Source organism: Haemaphysalis longicornis, unplaced genomic scaffold (assembly GCF_048455015.1).
Source record: "Haemaphysalis longicornis isolate Haplotype H1 unplaced genomic scaffold, Haemaphysalis longicornis Haplotype H1 scaffold_14, whole genome shotgun sequence".
Taxonomy (NCBI): domain Eukaryota; kingdom Metazoa; phylum Arthropoda; class Arachnida; order Ixodida; family Ixodidae; genus Haemaphysalis; species Haemaphysalis longicornis.
This window is the reverse complement of record NW_027526245.1, coordinates 35,665,968-35,689,557: the sequence shown is the minus strand read 5'-3', so window position 1 is coordinate 35,689,557 and position 23,590 is coordinate 35,665,968. Positions and strand designations below refer to the sequence as shown.

General features: G+C 47.7%; 2 protein-coding genes across 2 annotated transcripts; one reads left to right on the top strand and one right to left on the bottom strand.

Moving 5' to 3' along the window:
- The first annotated feature begins 5,210 nt into the window (after positions 1-5,210).
- LOC144165252 (uncharacterized) lies at positions 5,211-8,321 on the top strand. The gene is made up of 2 exons (XM_077695378.1): positions 5,211-5,407; positions 6,134-8,321. Exons 1-2 carry the CDS (start codon positions 5,342-5,344, stop codon positions 7,865-7,867), a joined length of 1,800 nt encoding a protein of 599 aa, XP_077551504.1. The 5' UTR covers positions 5,211-5,341; the 3' UTR covers positions 7,868-8,321.
- Positions 8,322-8,346: 25 nt separating this feature from the next.
- On the bottom strand, positions 8,347-12,935 carry LOC144165253 (uncharacterized). Its single transcript, XM_077695379.1, has 4 exons — positions 12,667-12,935; positions 10,604-11,291; positions 10,151-10,353; positions 8,347-9,584 (listed from the first exon to the last, which is right to left on the bottom strand). Exons 1-4 carry the CDS (start codon positions 12,870-12,872, stop codon positions 9,107-9,109), a joined length of 1,575 nt encoding a protein of 524 aa, XP_077551505.1. The 5' UTR covers positions 12,873-12,935; the 3' UTR covers positions 8,347-9,106.
- Between the last annotated feature and the right edge of the window lie 10,655 nt (positions 12,936-23,590).

The window sequence follows — 23,590 nt, the reverse complement described above, 5'->3', positions numbered from 1 at the left end:
ATTGTCGTTCCTTTAATTGCTGTGCCTCATTTACTGCCGAACACAGAAAATATTCAGTTCTTTGTAGAGCTTGAATAGATGTATTGTCCAGGTCCTGATATCCTCTGTGGGGCGCCTTACCTGTAATAAACGGGGAAAGAGGAGGGGGGGGGGGGGGGGGGCGGCGAAGGGCGCATACTTTAGTGGGTTGAATTTCAGAGAGATAAATTGCGCCGCTTTTAGCCAATTTCTTTTAAGGCAACATTCCGGAACACTTTCATGCTATGACTACATAAACTATTTTTATAACAGTTGCTTGACCAATTTTGATGTATATAAAACCGGCGTGAATGCCTTTACGAAGCGTTTTGGTTCTCAACAAAACACTCAGGAGCATTAAATATAACTCCTTCACAAAAAAAGTATGTCCAGTTTTTGCCCATTTTTCTTGCAAAGACATTTTCTACTCGATCAACTTTTCTGATGATCTTGCGCAGGGCTGATCCTAAGAAGGAGCGAACAGGTACTTTCATTTTCAATCTATTTTAATGTTGTTTTCATGAGCATACGTCCACACCACTTAATAGTCTAAAAGAACTTAATTTTCTTCTAATGTCATACTACGTTCGAAAAATTCAAGACGCGTTGTGAATGGCGCCCTGCTTCAGGTGGCTGCAGTTGTCCCCCACTGTGTTCACGCAAGGAAAGGCGTAAAATTAGAGTTACATAATTTGTTTCAAACCAATAACATAGCTAATGGTAGCATGCATGCAGGAAACCTTGCCTACTGCAACGAATAGGGCATTTTATTGGTCAAGGTTGAATGCGTAGGGTTCTCAACCCGTCGGAGGCAAACTTGCGCCTCTGGAAGTTTATTATCTATTGATTTATTTATTTATTTTTATTCATTTATTTATTCATTGTTTTATTTATTTATTTGATGCCTGCTTGCCTTTGCATGCATTACAGAAGGGAAATACATAACACTAAGCATTAAATATGAGACAAAATAACAAAATAAATCTACAAAGCGCGCTGGAAATCGTCAATATAAACAGTTAATGTAATCATACGTGGAAGATAATTACACTGCAGTATTGATGTAAAATAAAATGAATCGCGCAAGGCGTCACCTTTAAACGAAAGTTAATCATTTGCTTTAAGCTAGCGGTCCCACTTTGCGATATGTAGAATGGCGCTTGGACATACTTCTCCCCTTCTACTCCAGTTTTCGAATGATAGATATTACGAAAAAAGTTCAACCTGTGGTTTCGTCTGTGATCTTTCACGTCCGGCCATTTAAGTTTACTTTTACTTTCTCTCATGCTAAGTAATTGAGCGTGCCAATTACCTAATACGAATCGCACTGACATATTCTGTATGTTTTCGAGCGCATCAACCAGCTCTTTGGTGTAGGGATCCACGAAAACACATGCGTACTGCAAGACTGAGCGCACATGAGTGAAATACGGTTGTTCTTTTCAGTTAGATGGAGGTTCACTGAAATTTCGTCTCAGAAAGCCAAAAACATATGCAGCCATAACTTTTATGGTGTGAACTTGCCTATTTAACCTAGCTCTAACCACTCCCTAAATAAACTCCTAGGTATTTATATTCCTCGGCCGTTGTCACAGCAGCATAATTTACGTTTACGTATTCAATTGGAATAAAGGTTTTCTTGTAAAGGTGCCGTTAACACACTGTTTAACATCCAAAAACTTTTCTGAATCAGCACACCAGGATGTTATTAAATTCGAATAAAGATGCGCAGGTATACGGAATCACGTTCATTCGCTATAGTCCGGTAAACTACACAGTACTTTTGAACAAAGCTATAGGGCCAATAGTAATAACAATGCAAAAACCGATTCATTCAGTTCATAGGATGAAATGTACTAAGCAGAAGGTGATATGGAACACCATCATTTGCTTTTTTGCAGTCCAAGAATATACAGTCAACCACTTTAAGCTTATCTATTGCAAGAGCCAAATCGTGCGTGAACTCAACAATCTCCGTTGAGCAAGGAAATCCTGACAAAATCCGTGTTTGCTAGGATGCTGGCGATTATGTTTAACCAAATGAATCATATCCCAAGAGTAGCTAAGCTCACCTTCAAACATCGGAACTAAATTAACAGCTAGGCTTCGTCAGTGACAAGGCTCTGATGTTATCGCAAATTTAAAATAATTTTTTTTTTTTTCTAAATAGGCAGTCGTAAAATCCCATGAAGTAACATAGTGCAGGGCATGAAGTTGACCCTACCAATGCACGAGCGAGTCTCTTCTACGTTTATCACCAACAACGTAGTGCAACATTGCTTGTCGCAGTTTAATTGTAAGCAGAATAACTTGCGCTTTTGCTCGCACTTGGCTTTCTTTGGTGGGGAGTCCTTGACATGGTGGCGGTTTAGCTCCTGCGTGGTGGCCGCTTGCTCGACGCCCTTGAAGGCCAGTTATTTTGGTGAACCATCTCCATCTCGGATCGGACATCTCTGCCGGGTCGATGTCTCCAATGCTCTCCATTTCTTGAGGGGGCGAATAGCCTCGAGCTGATGTGTCGACGAAGCCGGCGGTAGAGGCGTGGTAGCGGCGATAGACCTCCTGCGCTGCCCAGGGGGCGCTGCGCAAGCGGCTTCCGGGCAGTACTTCCGGGTAGTACAAAGCTGCGCGGGTTCCATAGGATCTCGTGTTGATAGAAGCAAAATGAGCTCGACGCTCCCGATTATTTGGCGACGTGGTCACCAGCTCATCCCCGACGCATCCGATCTATTTTGGGCGATAAACTTGGCATTAGGGGAAAACGCTTGGCAGCGCTAAACACGTTTACAGCGCCGACGAAAGTGCCGGGGCCGTGACGGCGTCTGCTACTCGCAGGTTCACCGATCGATGGTCGTACGCAGCGAAATTTTAGGTGAAATTTGTAGTTTAAACTAATACTCTAGGTGACAAAGACTTCTCAGAAACAGCCGATCAAAAAAGAAGAGGGACGCAATCGGCGATGATCGCGCTTTAAAAAGCCAGCGAGTCCGGCGGACCGCAGGCTCGCCTGCTGCGGTGCGCCGCTCTAATTTGCGTACCTGCACACTATGCGTGCACTTTCATTAAACAGTGCTCGTTTGCGTCGCCGTTACGAATAGATGGTGCAGCGTTAGCCCTCATTCCCACAGCCGTTTTTCACCCCGTCACGTCACCGTCACGTCTCCGTCTTCCGTCATGGGCGCCGTTTTTCGGCCGATTTCTGGCCGAAAACGGTGCGACGGTGACGGGAGGCCGAGCTCTACGTTTCCGTCACGTCAACGTGACGGGACCATGCCCCGCGCTAAACCAGCACAAGCCATTTTCTTTCCTTTTCAGATTAAAAATGCTCAATTCTAGGCTAAACTGATCACTAGGCAGACGACCCTGTAATCTGACGGAGAGCTCCAGTACGAACGCTACTCGTTTACGTCTCCGTCGTGGTTTTTTGACGTGACGATGCCGTGACCGAGAAGGTGACGGCTGTGTGAATGAGGGCTTAGCTTGCCGTTTTGTTGCGTGTCTCAGTGACAAAATGCCGCGACCGTCAGAAGCGTGAAATCTGTTTTGCGATTCCGAAATTAGTGGCCGTAAAACAAAGTGGTCGGGCGAACTAAGAGGCCGCTCGCTTTCCTTGTTTGCTTTCACTTTACTTAATTACGCTCTTGCAGCATACATTCCGAGTTCGCACTTAATTATAGCCTAGAATGAGGGTCAGCAACGGCCGAGTTCCATGCAGCCGACACGGCGGAGGGCTGGACGGCAAATCGGGTGGGAGGAGGAGGGGGGCTTCGAATGCGAAGAGAAAAAATTCAGCAAATTTCTAATAATATTTGATAATAATCTGGCGAAGTGTGAAGATGGGGGTGGGGGGGGGCAATTCAACTGGAGGACACCAATTCTCTGTTCTTGTCTCGCTGTCTAACTCCATTTGAAGTCAAAACTGGCGTGTCGGCGTTCAGATTCGGCGACCCCTGAACTAGAAAACCAACACAGTCAGTGATGATCGTATGTAAATATTCGGGGCCCCGCGCCGTGTATGCGGCTGTGTTATGTTATGCTGTGTTATGTGATGTTATAGAAGTACACATCTCTGCAGGCAGCGGGCGTGTGATTTGGGGCATGTTTTGCGTCCTTTAATAGCGCTTAATTTGTTTATTTGGCGCGATTGCCCCACCTACTCGCTAGTATACATGTACCCTGCCCTTCGTAAATCGTGTGGTGTAAAACGTTACGCAAGAATCGTTTAGTTTACGAAAATACGAAACAAAATTTCCACTCGTTTCAAAGGCGGTGCCAGGCCAGCAGTGTCAGCTGGTTGCGCCATTCTTGCGTTCGCTTGCATGCTCCCGCGCGCGCGCTGAAGCAACCTTTTGCAGTTACCTCAGGATATAGGATGAGCAGCGTTCCGTGTTTATGCTAATCGTGAACTTTCCTTTGTCGACCGCACGCAAGAAGAAAAAACTGTGTCGTCAAACAGTTAAACCACCGACCTGGCGATACTGTCCCACGCCGCGACCACCGCGACAGCTCCCTCAAAAGGAAGCAGATAAATCGGCTTCTTTTAGCGGATAGTATTTTGTTTAGCCTCTGCAACTACTTAAAGGGCTATTTCATACAGTATGCAGTACATTAAACACGCCATAAAGCTCCACAAGCAACTTTCACTCTGGCTTGTAATTGAAAACACATGGAGGGCGGCTAGGGTCGTCTGCTTTTGTACTACCCAGAGGCGTCGGTCGTTAGGGACGCTGCATGTCGCCCCTAACGTCTGCTGTCGCCCCTAATGGAGCGGCTTGATGGAGCGGCAGCAGCAGCAGCAGCACGGAGGTGACGGCGCGGAAGACGAAAACGATAAGTTTTTGGTTTTTTTCGTTCCTTTTTTTTTTGCTTATGAGAGATAATGTTGTAAAGTAGGAATCGGCTTAATTAATAGAGGTAAACAGGTAACAGAGCAGTTAGCGTGAGTAAGCGTGAACCTAAATGTAACAAGTGGTAAAGCCACGTGGTAGCTAGTGTTCATAGTAGTTCATGTTTTTTTTTGTATTAGCGCAGTGACAGAAATGTTTTGAGGGTTGGGAGAAACGAGTGTGACCGAACGGTGGTGACGCGACGGGCGCGTCAGTGATCAAGTGGGGAAAAACAATAGACCCTTTGCAAAAAGGCGGGCAACGCTGAGAACTCAGCGGTGGCAACACTGGTGGACGCCATGAGAAAGGAAGCCGGTCGTAGGAACGCCGTTGCGGTTGCCCGTTTTCGCCCACGGCTTCACGAGTCAGCTGCCCCATAGAGGTTTTATTGCTTGTTTCGTGTACGTGCTAATGCTCTTGTAGCATATCAAAGCACGATGCCCTCGCACTGCTGCGTGCCTCTCTGCAAACGGCACGGATACGTGAACGATACCGGACAAAAGGTACGTACGATGCGCGTATTTAGCGTCTCCCGTTTTATTGACAATCTTCTGGTCAATGCATCATTTTTAGGCGTTATGATGAGAGTTGCGTTTCAGGTGCCGGTCACGACTCATGCTGTTATTAGCGCCGAACATTTAAAAAACAGAATTGTTTCGGTGCAGCCGATTCGAGCCTGCATGCGTGTTTCGTTCTCGCGCTGACGGACGGTTTCGACAGATGTAAACTGCAAACGCGATCCTCCTTTTTTTTAAATTTTTTTTAGAGAGCTGTTTTGCGGTACAGTTTCACGTGCGGGTTACGACCGCCGCAGGTTGGGCGCCGAACATACAGGCTGTAGAGTGGTGTCGGTGCAGCAAGAAATTCGAGTCGAGCCTGCATACGTGTTTTGCTCCGTTTGTTTTGATATTTCGCCGGCAGTAGATCGGGAACGCGAACTAAGTTATTTGTTGTCTTTACATTATGCGCATTCTGTTCTCTTGGTGTTAACGGCGCATACCGTGCATTATGACGCCGTACTCGAACAGAATTAGAATCCTGCTTTTCATTAAATCTCGATTTATGCACGAACACTTGGAATAACACTTGTACGAATTGTAGTGCTTATGTGTTGCAGGTGAAAGAAGCATAAAATACACATGACAACTTGAGCACTTGTTTGCAATTTGTTTATGTGGTACAGGGGAAAGATACATCAAATGTTTATAACTTGCATAACTTATTTGCAGGTGTCCTACCACAAGTTTCCGACCGACATTCAGATGAAGAAAAGATGGATCACAGCGATCAAAAGAGATGAGGGACAGTATTTTACTGTCTCCAAAGCAACAAAAGTGTGTTCGGAACATTTTGTGGAATCAGACTTTTGGTCAAGTGTAGCATGTGGCCGACGGCTGCTGCGAGACACCGCTGTGCCATCAGTGTTCGCCTTCCGGAAAGTGAAGCCCCAGAGGAAGCCACCCCTCAACCGGTCAGTGCCCCCCGAGTCTGCTGTCAAACGCAGCAGGAAAACCACCGACCAAGCAGACAGCGTGCCTCCAGTCAACAGTGAAAACAGGCCTCCACAACAGGATGCTTTTGTGGAGGCTGCTCATTCTGAATTGAACCACGAGAGCAATGCACCACTGCAAGAAATTTTTGTTGAGAATGAAGTTTTGCCGCAGCAGCATGCTGCAAACCAGTGCAGGTGTGGCGACATTATCTCAGGACTGCAAGAACAATTAGCCACAAGCAGGAGCAATGAATTAAGGCTCCAAAAGGAGCTAGAGGCGCACCTAGTAATGAGGCTGAAGCTGCAGTCTGAGATCCAATCTCACCTTGACATGAGCAGGAACAACTCCAAACAGCGAGCAGAGCTTGAAGTTCGGCTCAACAGAAGCACGGAAACTCAAGTAGAACTGCAGGCAGAAGTAAGCCGACTTGTACAAAGACTAAGCAACCAGGACAAAGAATTGAACTTGCTGCGTGATGAGCTTGTCACTGCCCAGAGCAATTTGAGGAAGATGGAGGAAGGGTCGTGCCCGTTTGGAATTGAAAAATTCCAAGACAGTGATGAAGACATACAGTTTTACACTGGACTGCCACGGTACAGCTCTTTTGTGAATCTCTTAAAATTTTTGGAGGCAGGCGAGGACGGAAAATTCATACAAAGGCCTCGCAAAAACAGCAGCGGCCAGCCAAGTTGTGACAGCAGCGGGCGGAAGCGGAAAATAACAGCCGAAAACCAGCTTTTCCTGGTCTTGATAAAGCTGCGTTTGGGACTATTTCACCAGCACCTTGCACACCTATTTGAAGTTTCTACGAGCACAGTCTCAAGAATCTTTTCTTCATGGGTAGACTTTATCTATTTGCGGATGTTCTCCCTAGATTTGTGGCTGCCACGGCATGAAATTGATGCCACCATGCCTCCGGCATTTGCTGAAAAGTACAAGACCACCCGTGTGCTCCTTGACGCCACCGAGATTAGGTGCGACGTCCCATCGTCCATGGTTACTCAGTCAGAAGTGTACTCGCATTACAAATCAACGCACACCTTCAAGGGGCTTGTTGCTGTTGCACCTTCCGGAGTGCTTACATTTGCGTCTGAGCTTTTCACTGGTAGCACTTCAGACAGAGAGTGTGTGATAAAGAGCGGCTTCCTTGACTTGGAATTTGAGCCAGGTGACTCAGTTATGGCCGACAAAGGCTTCCGCATTGAAGACCTCCTACAAGAGAAGGGTGTGACTTTGAACATTCCGCCTTTCCTAAAAGCGGGCAAATTCACAACCCAAGAGACGCAGAAGACGCAAGAAATAGCAGCCCTTCGAATTCATGTTGAAAGAAAGATTCAACGTATTAAAGCTTTCCATGTCTTCGATCGCTCCATCCCCATTTCACTAGCACCTCTGGCAAACCAAATGTGGGGAATTTGTGCCGTGTTGACGAACTTTCAAGCACCGTTGCTAAGAGTTGCCGATGATTGAAGGCAGCACAATGCGAAAATAAAAAGTGCACTACTCTGCCTGAAAAACACACTTTATTTTCGACATTCCTTCATTTACAGTCGAACCTCGTTATAACGAAGCAGTATCGGGAAAGTAAATTAGTTCATTATGTCCAATATTTGTTATAATTATAAAGGTACAAATTGGCTCTAATAAATTGAAAATCTGGCTCGCGCAACAATCCTAGATAAAAAACGCATTGTTCTAGGCTTCGAACCCACTATAAACGGGGTGGTCCTTATCTATCTCCTTGTGGCATTTCAAACTAAACAGACCGGACCGTGAGAACGCGAAATTGCAACAGAACAAAGTTCGTTCGGCAGCAAGACGTGTTGCTGGGCGAGTTGGTTCATGTTACAACAATAAGATTTAGCGCAGCAAACGACACAGACGGTGAAAAGGACGGGACGGGCACTAACTTGCAAAAGTTGCAAGTTAGCGCCCGTTCCGTCCTTTTCACCGTCCGTGTCTTTTGGTGCGCTAAATCTTATTGTTCGTTCGGCAAAGCAGGCCGGCTTTCTTATTTACTTGAAGGAGGATGTGGTCTTCGCCTGGTGGCTTTTCACAGTCTCAGCAGAATGACGTTTTTCACAGTGTCTACACAATAAAAGCCCTTAAGCTACTAAAATATGGTTGTTTTGTCTCACTTGTTTACATTTTGCTTTTATTATGCTAGCTGTCAAGTTTTGAGTTTCGCGGGAACCAAATATTTCTTCGTTATGGCCGATAGCACGCGGCTCTCAGGGTTTCGGTTTCGTTATAAAAAGAATAGGTGTCATTGAAACGAGGCGTGACCAAACAAGCTTCGTATTTAGTTCGCTATATCAAATAATTCGCTACAACGAGGTTCGACTGTACATGCATCACACTCAGAGCCTGGGAAGGGTGGTAAAGAGGCAAGTGGGTACAATGTAAGGTTTAAAAAGAATACAAGAGAATTAATGCAAAGATTTACAAACACAGAATATAGAACAGAACAAGATGAAATGTACACAACGGGCATGGAGTAAACGAGGCCTGCGATGACTATTAATAATTATTTCGCTGTTGCATGCAATACTCTGAGTTCCCGCAGCTTCAAAACCTTTAACAATTGAGTGCCCCTGGAAAAAAAAAAAGGTGGGGGGCTGTAACGTGCACCTACTGGGCCTCGGTGTTCCTCATTACAAATGCAGCTGCCCGGTTTTCCTGTGAACACTGGATCAGGGCTAAGGCTGCCTACTGAGTATTTCCTAGGTAAGGCAAAAAAGTGTTGAAGTAAAATTCATCAAGCTTTTCTTTCAGGGCTTCCCATTCTGTCAGGTTCAACCTTAGCCTCTCAATGAGTATAAAATCTTCGGCAAAAATGACAAAGTCGCCCCAACTAAGTCCCGACACACCCATCCGACCAACATGCTGGGCGTAATAGAAGTGGTCATGCTTTAGCCTGGGGCCGCTGTCGCTCAGCTCAGAACAAAAAGTGGCCTCACTGAGTTGTTCTACTTTCTTATTGCGCAGCGAGTGGGGGCACTTAATTTCTACCACCCCGTACGATGATTCCGCTGGGTCGTAAGCAATCCTGTCGGGTGATGCGCCAAGCCAAGGAAATGCCGGGTTAACCAGCAGGCCGCAGTTGCTGACGGTGACGTTGTGGCCCATTGCTTGCATCACCTCCTCGTATCGCCTGGCAGCCAGGGGCTCATTCGCAATTCCGTGCCTGCACAAATGAAAAAAAAAATCCTAATGAATCACTTCGAAAACCTGAACATGTATAGTACTTGGTAAAGCCAAACTCATTAACTAGTTCACTGTGACAATTGTGTGCAACAAGCACTTTGGGGTTTGCAAGCCAGCCTGGGCACTGAAAATACACAAGAATGACAAATGAACTGCAATTTACTGCCTTTGGTTTACTTAAGTGGCTTCTTAATCCATTCACCCCCAGTTCCCACGTGTACCAGGGCAATGGCATTGGCAAATAAATAACTTTCTGTTCTGGTTACATACATTTGAGCAACCGGTGTTCTGCGCCATCTGTTTGTTTTGGTTTATCTTCCGCTGGCCCCATAATGTGCACTCCTGTACTTCATTGCAGTGGCATGTACATGCCACAAAAATACTGATAACGAGTTTCTATAAACAATATGTCAAGCTCTATCTGATGCTTGTGCCGTGATGAATTTGCAGTACATGAAGTCTCTGCTGCTACCACATAGCAGAAGTGCTTCCTTACATGCAACTGGTTCTAAAAAATTTTGTGAAGCATACAAGTCATTTACGTACTTTATGGGGGCAATGTGAGAGATGTCCTTGCTGGCTGTGATGTTTTGAAGACCCTTCAAGGTCCAATGCTGCCTGGCTGCTGCCACACCGAAGTTGGATGAGGTCAACCTAAGGCGCCTCTCTGTTTTCCATGTTTCACTCCGGGCCTGTCTTCTTGTGTTCTGCTCGATTGTACAAGAAGAATCCAGAGTTGTGCGAACCTTCTGCAATCATAATGTAAACAAAGTAGTAAAACTTTGATAAACTTCAACCAGCAGGGATGTAGAGATGCTATGTTTAAAACAGAAGAGCGACTTAACCAGTAACAATGAAGGAATTCTGGCCTTGAGAGGGAGGGGCACAGTGAGAAAGCCAAGCAAATAAATTCAGCAGCCTCACTGCTGCAAACTAGAATGCCCATTTATCATAAAACATTTTGAACTACACAAGTTGCAAAAACTTGTGCAAGCGTACCTGCAAAATTTGGTTGCCCTCCAGGTGGGTCGGTGGGCGCCATGCTTGCCCATCCTTAAAGAATTTCACCTCTGGCACAAGACTCTGTGCCGCCGTGGAAGGTTGTGGCGAGATTCCGGACAGACGGACAGCAAAACCATGCGGCAAGAGGGCTTGCTGGTACGCTAACGGCGACGATGCAGGTGCTGGCCCATACTTTGTTTTTTTGTAAGGCTGCCCCAGGGTTGACAGTAGGCCCCTGGCAAACAAGCATTCGGGGTTGTCTGACAGCAGCGCTCTCGCAAGTTCAGCTTGGGCTTCTTGTTGCTGCTGTTGGTTGCGGGGGTAGAGCCTGCACTCTTTCGGCCTGCCCATCTTAGGGACACTAAGGCCTCCTTCTCTCACACTCCTCCAATCCACTCCCTGAATTGACCTCCCTTTCGAAGAGTTGCGTCGAGGAACCCTCCATTGTTGTGGCAGGTCGGTGCACGACAGCTGTTCGGGGGCCTCCAAAAACCCTTTTCTTTGCAGAAGCGACACGGTGCGCAGGACAGCCATCAAATGGTTGCAAGCAACCGTTCCGGCGGCACACTGACAGTTGCCATCAATGATGACCCCTTGCTCGTCAATTGCAGCAATTACATTATACGGCTCCGAGTTCTTCTTCTTGCTGCGGTAACAGGCTGCTTTGAGGAAGACAAGTCCATCGCTGAAAGGGAGTATGGTATGCACGATTAAGTACTGGGTGATGCGGTTGGGTGTACTTTAGCTTACCACAAACTGTGACTGAATATCGAGGAATGTAAGCACGTGGCGCTACACATACATGCACACACAAATAAACTAATGTTATAAACAGTGTGCGCACTGGTCAGAACGTTACAGCATGCATAAATTGTGCAACGTAACACCAACGAGGCATAACACAAACATCACATAAAGCTCCCTTTAGTTTTTTTGTGTGAGAGCACCATATGCACTTTTCCTGAAAACACTGCGACTCTAGCCCCGGTATTCTGAATCCTTCCTCCACTCCAGTCGAAGAGACCCTTGAAAGCAATTTTCTCGTGTAAAGGCACTCCGGTGTCCTCCACTCATCCAAGTCGAGGAAACACGTGGATTGGAGGAGAGACTTGGAATGTGGACATAGGTCTCCAGAGTGGAAGAAATGCCAAGCTTGCAAAAAAAGACGAATGCTCGTCTCAGTTGCTAAGCAATGGCCAGGCATCTTAAGAAGTGCGGCTCAAAAAAAAAAAGCACGAAACAGCACAGCACAGTACGGACAATGACAGTGACTAGCGCTGCCTTGCAGCTTAACATTTTATTGGTGACAGAAAATACTTGAAAGTTATGTGTGCACACTGCATATTGTGATGAGGATATCCTTGCTAGGCGATTGGGATGTTCCACTTGTGTTGTTTTACTGGATTTCATAGGCGCAGTAACAATGCGGTTTTGTACATTTGCACAGTGCGTACATAAAATGTTTTACAAGTACATATTTCTGTTTCAACAATAAGCCGTTTAGCTGGGAGAATGCGCTCGTCGTTGTCATATTTCTTTCTTAAAGTGGTGTCTTGCGCTACCTTTCGAAGATGAACGCTGGTCAAATCGCTTCCGCTTATCTACCCCGCTGCACGACGGCTCGTCTGGGGCCAGCGGAGACATGCCCTTCTTCTTTTCTCCTATTTCTTCTGCGTTTGTTCCTTCCTCCGAGTTACCCTTAAGTTCGGATGCCTCTGCTCGCTGCTGACGGACGCGTGCGACCTATCGCTCCCGCACTACCACCGCATTCACAGACGAAAAATTAAGCGCCGCAAGTACAGAGGCGGCGAATCGCTAACATAACCTCTAGCAGAGACAACAAAATCAGTGTCTTTATGCATGCTTTCGTCATTCTCGCGAATAGTTTTGAAAGTTTGACCATACGCAAAGTGAGCGGTCAGCAGAGACTTCATAGTCCGTTCATAGCGGCCAGTCGCCGCTACCACGGGGCAACGGCGCATCGAATCAACACAATTAGAACTCGACGACCAAACAAGGAGGCAGCACTAAGGCTATTCGTTATTAGCAAAAAATCCTACCTTTGCTTGCTGCTGTTTGTCAACACGGACGACGGCGTAACGTACGACTCCACGCTTAAGTTGTATGATCGCTCGTAGGACCTCTCAGTGGTCGACCTTGTAGAATAAAAATCTTGGATATGCCGCTCTTCTATAGGAGGAAGGGCAGCAAGGTTGTTTTCCCATCCAGTAGTGGGAAACACCACTTCGCGGGAAGCGTGTGCCATTACGTGGCGACACACGGCAGCACGGACAGCAGCTACTCGATAGAGAACTCCGTGCACGCAGCCTTTTCGCTTCCTTTATAATGGCGGCGCAGCGGGTGCACAGTGTTGCCAGAGTGGCTTGCTGCTTTTCCGCCAACGATTTGGCCATTTTGCAAAGGGTCTATTATAGCGAAGTAGCGGGCTTTGTGTGACGGGCGACGTAGGCCTAGGGGTTGGCCGAACAATGGCCCCTAGGACGAGAAAGGGCACTGGGGACGAGGACCAGGTGCAGTGCCAAGAGTGCCTGCGCTGGTGCTACTTGGGGGAGACGACGTTCGAGCGCGTGGCCGACGCTAAGAAGGCGCCCTTCGAATGTAGGCCTTGCGAGCGGGCAAGACTGGGCTTCGAACGCCTTGAGAAGCAGCTGAATGCAAGGGTGGAGGAGCTGGAGGGCTACCTGAGGGAGGAAAGAGAAGCGCGGGTAGCTCTCGAGGCGCGAGTGGCCGAGCTTGACAAGGCGGGGCAGGCGAAGGCCGCCCAGTTGGTGCGCACGGTGGCCGAACTGGACGAAGCTCGGGAAAAGCAGGCCCAGCTTGAAAACCGGGTGGAGGAGCTCGTGACTCCAGCGGCAGGAGACGACGCGAGTGCGCGGGCTCAGCACGAAGAGCGGCACGCCGGCGAGAACGCAGAGTCACAGGGGCGACTGATGCTGCGCGCACGAGTGGTGTCCGTCGACGCAGAGCCGACTCGGGAAGCAAAGAAAGCCCCGAGGCGACGCCAGGAAGGGGTGGATCGCCAGCCAAGTCATTTGCTGCCGTGGTCAACCACAGCAGACCCCGAACACCTGCAAAAGTGCCGGTTAAAGGCGAGAGGAGGCGCCAAGTCATCGTTGTCGGCGACTCCAACATGGCCAGGGTGGGAGAGGTGACTAAGGGGAGGGTGGGAGACGACGAACGCTTGAAGGTTAGTAAGCTTCCCGGAAAAAGAGTCGGGGAAGTAATACAACAAGCGAAGGGGCAACTGTGGGATAGAATGGAGGACCGCAGCTTGGTGGTGATAATGGGGGGTGTGAACGATGTGTTGCAGGGGCGCGGTGGAGGGTTCGCAAGGCAGATTGCGAAAGGGGTCACCGAGCTGAGGGCGGTCTCGGAGGATGTGCAGATTGCGGTTTGCACGGTGCCGGAGGTGCAGAAACAAGGGGTCCACGTAGAAAGGGCGGTGGTTGCGGCAAGCAGGGAGCTTTGGACCCTGGGTAAAACGATGAAGTTTGAGGTGGTCAACCTGAACCGGGACCTGGTCCGTGCAGGCCGCAACGGGGCGTTTGTGTTCGACGGCATACACTTCAGTGGCCGTCTAGCTGGGCCTATAGGGCACAGACTGGCAGCCCGCGCAGTGGCTTTTTTAGGAGGGCCCCGAACGTTCAAGAAGAAGGCGGACTGAGTGGAGGCGGTAGCGAAAGGCAGGAAGGAGGGGGCACTGATGCACGGCGACGGAAACGTAAAGCAAAGAAAAGGAAAATAAACCGTGGAACTAAAATTAGTTATATAAATATGCAAGGCGGCCGCAAGCAGGAAAAATGGATTGAGATACAAGCCCAAATCGAGAAAGAAGAAATTGACGTGTACGCCCTGACTGAAACCCACCTGAGAGATATGGAGGAGCCACCAGTGATGGATGACTACGGGTGGGGTGCAACAGGGCAGCGGGAGAGAGGAAAGGTGGGTGCGTGGGCATGTTGATTAGGCGAGGAGGGAATTGGCAAAGGGAGAATCAGGGCTGTAAGGAGCACTTATGGGTTTGTGGAATTGTGGGTGGAAAAAAGACACGGTTGGGAGTGGCCTATCTGTGGACAGGGAATGACGCCAGAGAACAAAATAAAGAGTTGGTGGACTGCCTCAGGAAGGACATAACGAAATTTAAAGAATCCGGCGAGGTGATATTAGTAGGCGACTTAAATGCCCACATTGAGGATCTAGACGGATATACAGACTATAGCGGCTCAATGGTTCTAGATATGTGTGAAGAACAGCAACTGGTAATAGTTAACCGGGAGCATAAATGCGACGGGCAGATAACGTGGCAAAGCGGCAATAGACAGTCTTGCATAGACTACGGCCTGGTCTCAGAGCACACGTACGAGCGGTTGAACCAAATGACGATAGATGAAGAAGGAGAACACAGCCTGGGCAGCGACCACAGGCGTATAATCCTGAAATTTGACAGTAGAGGGGCTAGGCAGGAAACACCGGAGGTTGGGCTCCCGAAATTGAGCGAAAAGCAGATAGCAGACATCGTCAATAGCATCGAAAGAGAATTAGAGGCCCAGCCCACGAAGGTGTGGGAATATGACGAGGTTGTGAGTTGTATACAGAAGGAAATATACAAAGTAAGGAAACAAAACCTCTGGAGGGGTAAAAGGAAACCACGAAGCTGGTGGGACAAGGAAATTAAACTGGCTATTGAAGAGCGACAACGGGCTTCTAGATTGCACAGAAAGGCAAAACAAATGGGATATCAGGAGGAAGAGGCGCAGTTACGGTGGAGCCGGTACCGAGAAAAGAAATTTGAGGTGCAAAAACTAGTACAAGCAAAGATTAAAACTGCGAGTGAGAAATGGGTATCAGGTATACGTAAGAAGGATAAGAGCGCCCCCCAAAAATTCTGGAATCATTTAAAAGCATTGGGAACGACGACTAAAGAGGTGCAGACTCAGATACAGGACGGGGACGGTAACGTTCTCCTGGGGGACAGCGCATTAAAATACCTACATGGAGTCACAGCAAATACTTTCGGCCAAACACGCGAGATATCGGCTACCCGGACACATGTGGCCAATAGAAGAGCGACAGAAAAAAAATTCAATATCGAATTTTTGGATTGGAAAAAGGCAGAACACAGTGTTCCCAAAAGTACGGCAACAGGACCGGATGGTATCCCAATAGAGATTATCAACCATTTGGGACCAGCGGGAAAGACGCACTTGTATAGAGCCATCGAGCGCGCTATAAAATCCGAGAGGATTCCCACGCAATGGCGCGAAAGCAGAATGAGTTTGATTTATAAAGGCAAGGGAGAGAAGGACAAGGCGAGCTCTTACAGGCCGATTACAGTCACGTCAGTGCTCTATAGATTAGCTATACAAGCCATATTGGGTTCGTTGCTGCGCCATAGCCGGTTTCTTTCACTTACTGCAAAGCGATGGGCCATAGTGGAAGCGTCTGTTTTTGTAAAGTACACTTTGCGGTATTTCCGGTGGTTAAGGCCCATACGGGCCGCTTCATCGGCTTTTTGGTTTCCAATAATACCACTGTGGCCAGGTATCCATTGCAATTTTATAGTGTGTCCAGCAATGCAAGCGAGGTGGTGAAGGTAGGAGATATCGGCGGCTGCGGTATGGTGAGGGGAAGACCTGCTCCTCCTTGACAGAATTTGCAGAGCTGCCTTGGAGTCTGTAAAGATGCTCCACTAACGCGGCTGGTGGCGTAAGACGTAAACAATCGCTTCTTTAAGGGCATATAGCTCAGCCGCTGTAGATGATGTATTTTTGCACGCGATTGACCCTGATTTGACATCAAAACTTCGTAGAGAGCTCCCTCGTAGGCTGGAGACATTATATCATCGCCTACGACTGAACTCGGCCTACACCAACAGTTACCTCTTTCGCCTCGGACTGGCGTCCAACCCGTACTGCGATAACTGTTCTTCCATAGAAACCGTCGAACATATCTTATTAGAATGTGTGGCCTATTTGGCACCAAGATCCCGTTTTTTTGAAGATATTGAACGCCTAGAGCAAGGGCCGGTAACTTTGAAGACCATCTTAGGACCATGGACTAGCCCATCGAAGCAGCGTCAGGCCCTAAAAAGTTTGTTTTCATATTTGGAGGACATTGGCCACATTTCAAAATTGTAAATTCTGTATCACAATCTAAAAAAATAGTCCGCCAAGCCCGCCAAACCACGCCAGTGTTTTTTTTTTGCTTCTTCGTTTTTTTCTCTCTTTTTTTTTTTCTTTTCTGCCCACCTCTCTCTAGGGCCTGTTCTCCCTACATCCCCGACCCCTAGCAGAGAAGCATGTAGGTGATCACAAACGCCGGCAAAACTCTCTGCTTTTTCAATAAAGAGCCTTCTCTCTCTCTCTCTATACAAGCCATAAAAGTCGAGCTGTTGAAGTGGGTGGAAAGTAACGGTATTTTAGGGGAACTGCAAAATGGATTTAGGCCGGGTCGACGCTTAGAAGACAATATTTTCGTAATAACCCAGACCATCGAAATTTCGGCAGCACAGGGTAGACCAACATGGCTACTGTTTCTGGACATAAAGGGAGCCTATGACAACGTAGATAGGGGATTGCTGTGGCATATACTGGAAGAAGAGGGGATTAGGTCAGAATTTGTGGGGCTGCTAAGGGCAATATATGAGGATAACAAGGCGCATATTACAAGGGAAGGACGTACAGGCACAGAGCCCGTGTACATTCGAAGAGGTTTAAAGGAGTACTGACACGAAATTTTTATGTTACGTTTTTTTCGCTGCTATGCGTGCCTACCAGCCCACTAATCATAGAGTGACAGATTAGACGGTCGAGCGCAGCGTAAACATTCATTTACGGCGTCGTTTATTCGTGCCAGTTTCGGTTTCGACTGAAAAACGCCGAGCGGCCGCCATGACAGCTTGTATAACATGACGTCACCATTCTTGCCGTATCGCTGCCACCTGCCCTTCAGGGGAGGAATTAACCGACCGTTTCGGCGGGTGAGGATGAGCACTAGGCGGATGTGACGTCACGTTTGTTCCCAGCGCTCCCGCGCGGTATGTTTATATTTTTCCGAGTGCTGCCTACACGGCGTGCGCGACGTAGAGACTCAAGTAGCCGCCAGGGCTCGCAAGCTTGGACGTTCCCTGTCTTCCCTATACACCATTTTCCTTGCTAGAGGTGGGCGCCGCCATTTGCTTTTTCTGACCGGACCGCTAGCGCCGTCTATGAAGCGACCGCCGAAACCTCCGCGCTGGGCTGTTAAGTGCTCCGTTCTTTCCGTGCGTCTGCTCGGTACCCGTGCATCACCGAGTGAACCGTAGTGGTTTGGCGTTAAGTTAGCGGTTGCAGTGCTTGTGTGTGTGTGTGTTCTGTTTTGTTTTCATCATCTTCGTACGGATTTTAGGTCCTAATGTGCTGCCAGAGTGTAAAATGCCGACTCCGGCTGTTGCAAGCAGTAGTAGCAGTGTGGTGGTGGTGCCGCTGGTGCTCCGCAGTTCCGCGATGCAAACGTTCCGGTATGGCACCGACTGACATTGAAATCGATATCGGGGAGTAAATACGTGTTTTCAATGCCACCGTGCGTTATGTTCACCGATTAGTCATGTTTACGGAAGCGCGGAGGTCGAATGCGGAGCGCGCACAGCATATGTGGGTCACGGTGATCCGTGCTCGCGATGGACTTTCGACGAGGCGATTGCTACGCTGTTGACATTGCAATGCAATATAATCTTTCTTAACTAGACTTATGAAGGTTACTGACAAAACGAAATTACCTGGGCGGAAAAATAACACGACCGCACAACCAGTCAACTTACTATTCGAAGGTTGAGCAGAAGGGTCAAAGTTCGGGCGAGTTCATATTGGTTGATCATGATTGACCTAACTCTGCGCAGCGCATGTGGGTTTTCGCTCGGAGCCCACCTTTGTAAAACCGCTGCGTGCACCACAAATGCTTTACGCGAGCAGTAGTAACTGTTTTGTAATTGTAATACTTTAGATGCCGTGCCAACGCAAAATGAGTAGAAGCTTTTCCTTCGACCGCGTTGTGAACAGGTTGAGCTATTTTCACGCGTTCACGCGTACCTCCAGCTGCGTTTCCACATTGGGCTGCTTGCTTATCCTGCTATCGACCAGCAGTGTGCGATGGAGAACGTTATCTTTTCGTATCGTTTGGCAGTGTAATGCGTTGGCCTGAAAAAAAGTAAACAAAACGCCGTGATTTTAAAGGTTAGATTAAATGAAAAGGGGATTGTTTAATGCCAATCGGCTGTAATGACAAACAATATATGGTATTTTAAATTGACTACAATGAACCAGAAGTTATTGCAATGTTTTATTGTATCGGCGCTCGAGAAAGATCCCCAGGTAGTCAAAATTAACCCGGAGCCCTCCACTGCGGCGCGCCTCATCACCCATGAAGCGTTGGGGCGTTAAACACCATAATGAATCAATTAATCAATCAACCAATCAATCAATGCTGTATTGTAAAAGATAAAGTTGCTTCTAACATTTCAGGGGGTTCCGTTCCCTGTCGCAGCATTGCGTGTAATAAATGGATTTTGCTCCGTCTGCTTGCCGTCCAAGTGCACCCAACAAACCCTGGAGTTGGTCGTTGGTACAAAGTCGTTGCGATTTATCAACGGCATCCACCGATATCTCAACTCGGTGTGCGTTGGGAATCGATGCAGCAAAAACACGCCGCGACCGCAGTGCATTTTCTCCAGGCAGTGTCTGGTACATGCGTGGTGTCAGCGACTGTTTCTCGCTTTCTCTGGTTGTTCAATAACCCACCACACCGCAGTGGTGGCCAAGCGACGTTTGCGCCTTGAACGGCATCGCAGCATTGGCTAAAACAGTTGAAAGTTCCGCAAAAACTAAGCACACGGTGCGAAATACTCCTGAACTACGCAGCGGAGCACACCGCGCCGGGCGATTTTAACAGCCCAGCGCGCACAGGCAACGCTGGTCGGCCGCCGAGAGAACTGGTTTGAGAGTATTTTCCCCTTTCCCGGCTGCTTATGGAAAATGGTGTATAGGCGGCGTAAAAATCGACGCCCCACGTGACCAACCTTGACCAACCTAAAGCGCTGTTTTCGACCATCAAGCCCACCAGACGGCGCAGGCAAAATGTTACTTTTGGTATAGAATACAAAACATTCATTCCGTGACTCAAAGAGCCCACACAGTTCGCTTACAATGTGTTATTTAAAAATACTATTAACAAGTTCCGCATCAAACATCTGTTGAGCAAAAATGTACGCAACTTTTTACGAACAGCCGACTGGTGCACCACCTTGTTTCTGAATTCGCAACCACAAAGCCGCCAATTCAAATTGAAACCGCTGCAACGGCCGACCGTTTCAATGTGCGCGGAGCACCGGTTTCGTGACTGTTATTGCTGTTATGTGCTTTTGCGTCCATCAGTTGTTGAGAGGACTGGCAAAACACGAGAATTGAGTGCTTGTGGAATGACAAATGTGGGAAATTCCGCATCGGAAGGCAGCTGTCGAGGCCAGAATATTCGATTCTTCAAACAGAAGGTGAGTGTTATGCACTCCGCTAGAAAGACGGTGCAAAGGAAACCGTTGTCGCCGTCAATACTTCATTTGTGCCCTTCGTTCGAAATCTTAGCGCAAGTGAACGAGTTGTTATGGCAAAAAAAAATGTTGTCACGAAAGCGACGTACAATTGCAGCGATCGAAATGAAATGATGTCCTGGCCTCTGTAAACTTGCGGATGTCAATAAACGATTTGTTCTCACTTGCTGCTCACTGTGGTCTGTGCCAGTCGAGGCCATCTGGTCACCTGGCGTAACATCACTTCACTAGCGCGGCGCAAGTAAACACGCGACCAGCGTGCCAGCCAGGAGCCAGCAGGAGCAGCCACGGCCGGACTCGACGCCCCTTTCGCGCGCGGGAGGAGGAGAGTCGAGTCCGGCCGTGGAGCAACGAACCGGCGGCCGCCGTGCGAGGGCAGCCATGTTATTAAGGAGCTCAAGCGGCCTGTGCAAAAAGCATCCGCCATGTTTACAAAGCCGTGTTTACAGCGCCATCAAGCGGGCGTACTGGGTAGTTCACGACGCCGCCACTACGCTTTTTCTGGCACTACAGGCAAAGCTAGACCTTTGCTTCTCTAAAATCCTCCCTGTTCTGTGTAGCCGCGTTGGACTTTTGCTGTCAACGCAAGTGTGAATGGTTGTCTCAACAGCTCCAGCGTCTTCTGGCTCTACGGCTGTGCAATCAGCCGTGGGCGTTCAACTGCGCCCACCATCGGCCGACTCAGGTGAGCGCTCCTTTTTGGCGGGTTTGCAATCAGTTCGCATATCACCTACTGAAAAGCTCAATTGCTTTCTGCTCGCTGCAGTTATATTAGCGACGTTTACGAAATTCTTAACGTCACGTTCTCACCGTCTTGCGTCATTGTCACTGTTTATGCTGCTCTGTTCGCCTCTGTCGGCGATCGCGAGCTGTTGACGGTTTGTTGCACGGCGCGGAAACTCGCTCGCATGCAAACCCATCTCGCCCATGGCGTTTCTTTGTCTCTTCTTTAATGTGGCGTCATTAAAATCACTTGTTAGCCTCGAGGCTTTTTCTAGACAACGTGCCTTGTGCTAACCGTGTTGTAACGAAAATGAACTTGCAGTACGATCTATTGGTGAAGTTAGGAGCGTGACAGGACGCTGTTGGGAAGGTTTTCGTGTGTGCGTGTGGTTCGTGAGGGCGTTGTAACCAACGGTGTTTCATTCCTCATGCTCCATTTCTTTCTCTTGCAGCATCTTTTGACTGCAGTCGCGGTGCCCCTAGCCTGCCTGCAGCACTCATCCTGCCATTCCAGTGGGAACTAATGTTCGCAGGCCACTTGTCACAACCTAACGGGTTCCCGCACTTGCTTGGCTTGTAATTTATGGTATACTTTAGATCCACCATTGCGTTCTCACTCTGGGTAAAGCCTAAAACAAAGTGGTCTTGTCCCTGTTGGAATTGTCATGTTATCCGTATAAAATTCAGAACACTGATGCTTCTGCTGCAAATACAAGAAGTGCTAAGTGCTGCAGATTTGCACATGTGGGAGCTCGGTTTTTATCTACGTGTGTGAAAGATGTGTCGCATGATACAGGGCGGAGATGCCATGGTGCTATAAAATCAGTTAGAGAACTTTGGATTGTATCTAAAAAGGAGACGGCAAGCTCTGACGCTTGCTCTCTAACTCTGTAAGAGAAGAGAGCAGAGAACGATGTTTGATTTTAAAGGAGTTCAGTCATCGATGTGTCATGAAAAACTGATTTAAAAGGATGGCGAGGCATGGATGAAATTTTAAAAGCATAAAGGAGATCTGTGTATGCTCGCTGGCGTTGTAGGTTTCATTTGTTGCACTCCACATACATGCTTTCAACTGGACTAGTCCGGAAGGCACCACACGCCAAACGGAGCCCTAGATGAGGCACAGGGTCCAGCATTCTGAGGAATGTTTCAGTGGCTGACCCATAGACAACGCTACCGTAGTCCAATCGTACAATGCACCTTTTGTGTCGTCATATAGGGAGCCTCAATTTTTATGCTGCAGTGTATACCATGCCAATGCATGTTTGTAAATGTCCATTCCACCAACAAATTCACGGCATGCCTTGACAGTAAGCGCAGTTTTGTGCATCTAGATAATCACCTGTACCTATTTATCACAGGCCTGCAACTTGCACATGGTCGGATTTAAGCACCCTAAATGTAGCAACTGTAGCCGACCATAACACATAATCTTGAAAACGCTACCTTATCAACGCGAAAGCAATATGTGGCCCATTGACTAAGCAGCCACTATCCACTGTCTGTGCTAGCACAACAGCTCCTAAATTGGCCGGCAGTGCAAAGAGTGAATTGAGTTCAAAACAACTTTGGGAAGAGTTGAAACCGCATGGGAACCAAACCCAGGACGTCCCTAGTGCAAATCCAGCATTACATCCTTGACACCACTATAGCTCAGTGGCTCTAGCTGACTAAAGGTGGACCCAGGGAGCACATTGTGACCTTAAACTGAAAAAACGTCTAGAGGTACAATTAAGCAACCCGAGATACTATGAGTTTGAAATTTCTTGGCGATTCATTAGGTCACACGCTCAAGCTACAACACATAGCCATAACATCCCCACTCAGGTGAATTGGCCAGTCACGATGATAGCTGCTGTCAGAAGCTCACGGCTGTTTCACCAATCCCCGTTTGTCTTAAAACAATGCTGCTTAAATTACACACTGGCCAACTGCACCTCGTCGAGTATATTTTACGCTCCTGGCATTCTGCATTGCCCTTGTTTAGTGTTAAAGAACTATGTATTTGATCACATGTGAAGACTGCCATTTCTGTTGGAGAGCATTTCGTGCTTTCAACCTGAATGGGTTGACTCTCATCAATTCAACACTGACTGCGCACTTTGATTGTGGTGTAATAAACAGAAAACCTGGATAGAGCCAAAATACTGAAGAGTAAATTATGCTTGGCTTATACATTGCACAGCGTAGCTGTAAACGTCAAAATTCGACTTTTTAGGTTTCGCGTGGCAAAGCTCGGCATAGCTTGGGCCAACTATCAGGTGTACTGCAGTGGAGGGCTATAGGTTAAGTCAGGCCACCTATGAATCTTTTGACATGCTTCGAAAACTTGGCACACAGGCATTTTTTTTGTTCTACCTAAACCAATGCTTTGGACTGGCCAAAATGTTTTGTACGGGTGAAACTGCACTATGCAACTGCAAATAAGAATTGAACCAACTTGCTGTTGTGTCCCTTCGAGAATCCAGTGCTTGCCTAATATCGAAAATTGCATCCAGGATTCCAGCAATTGATTCAAGAAATGTACTTGTATGTCCAAGGAACGAGCTCGAATAAAAAGTTACCCTTCTTTATCTGCATTACTTGCATATTTATTTATTTGAAAATTTTTAGCACTAAAACAACAAAACAGTACAAACAGGCAGTGCTGTCACTTTTTG

Bases quoted from the DNA above. Each gene is read 5' to 3' on its own strand.
- LOC144165253 (XM_077695379.1), bottom strand. From the start codon at position 12,872: ATGGCACACGCTTCCCGCGAAGTGGTGTTTCCCACTACTGGATGGGAA. The intron at 11,292-12,666 runs GTAGGATTTTTT...ACTCCCTTTCAG, and splicing joins ACAAACAGCAGCAAGCAAAG to CGATGGACTTGTCTTCCTCA. The intron at 9,585-10,150 runs GTACGTAAATGA...TCATTTGTGCAG, and splicing joins TCTCACATTGCCCCCATAAA to GCACGGAATTGCGAATGAGC.
- LOC144165252 (XM_077695378.1), top strand. From the start codon at position 5,342: ATGCCCTCGCACTGCTGCGTGCCTCTCTGCAAACGGCACGGATACGTG. The intron at 5,408-6,133 runs GTACGTACGATG...ACTTATTTGCAG, and splicing joins TGAACGATACCGGACAAAAG to GTGTCCTACCACAAGTTTCC.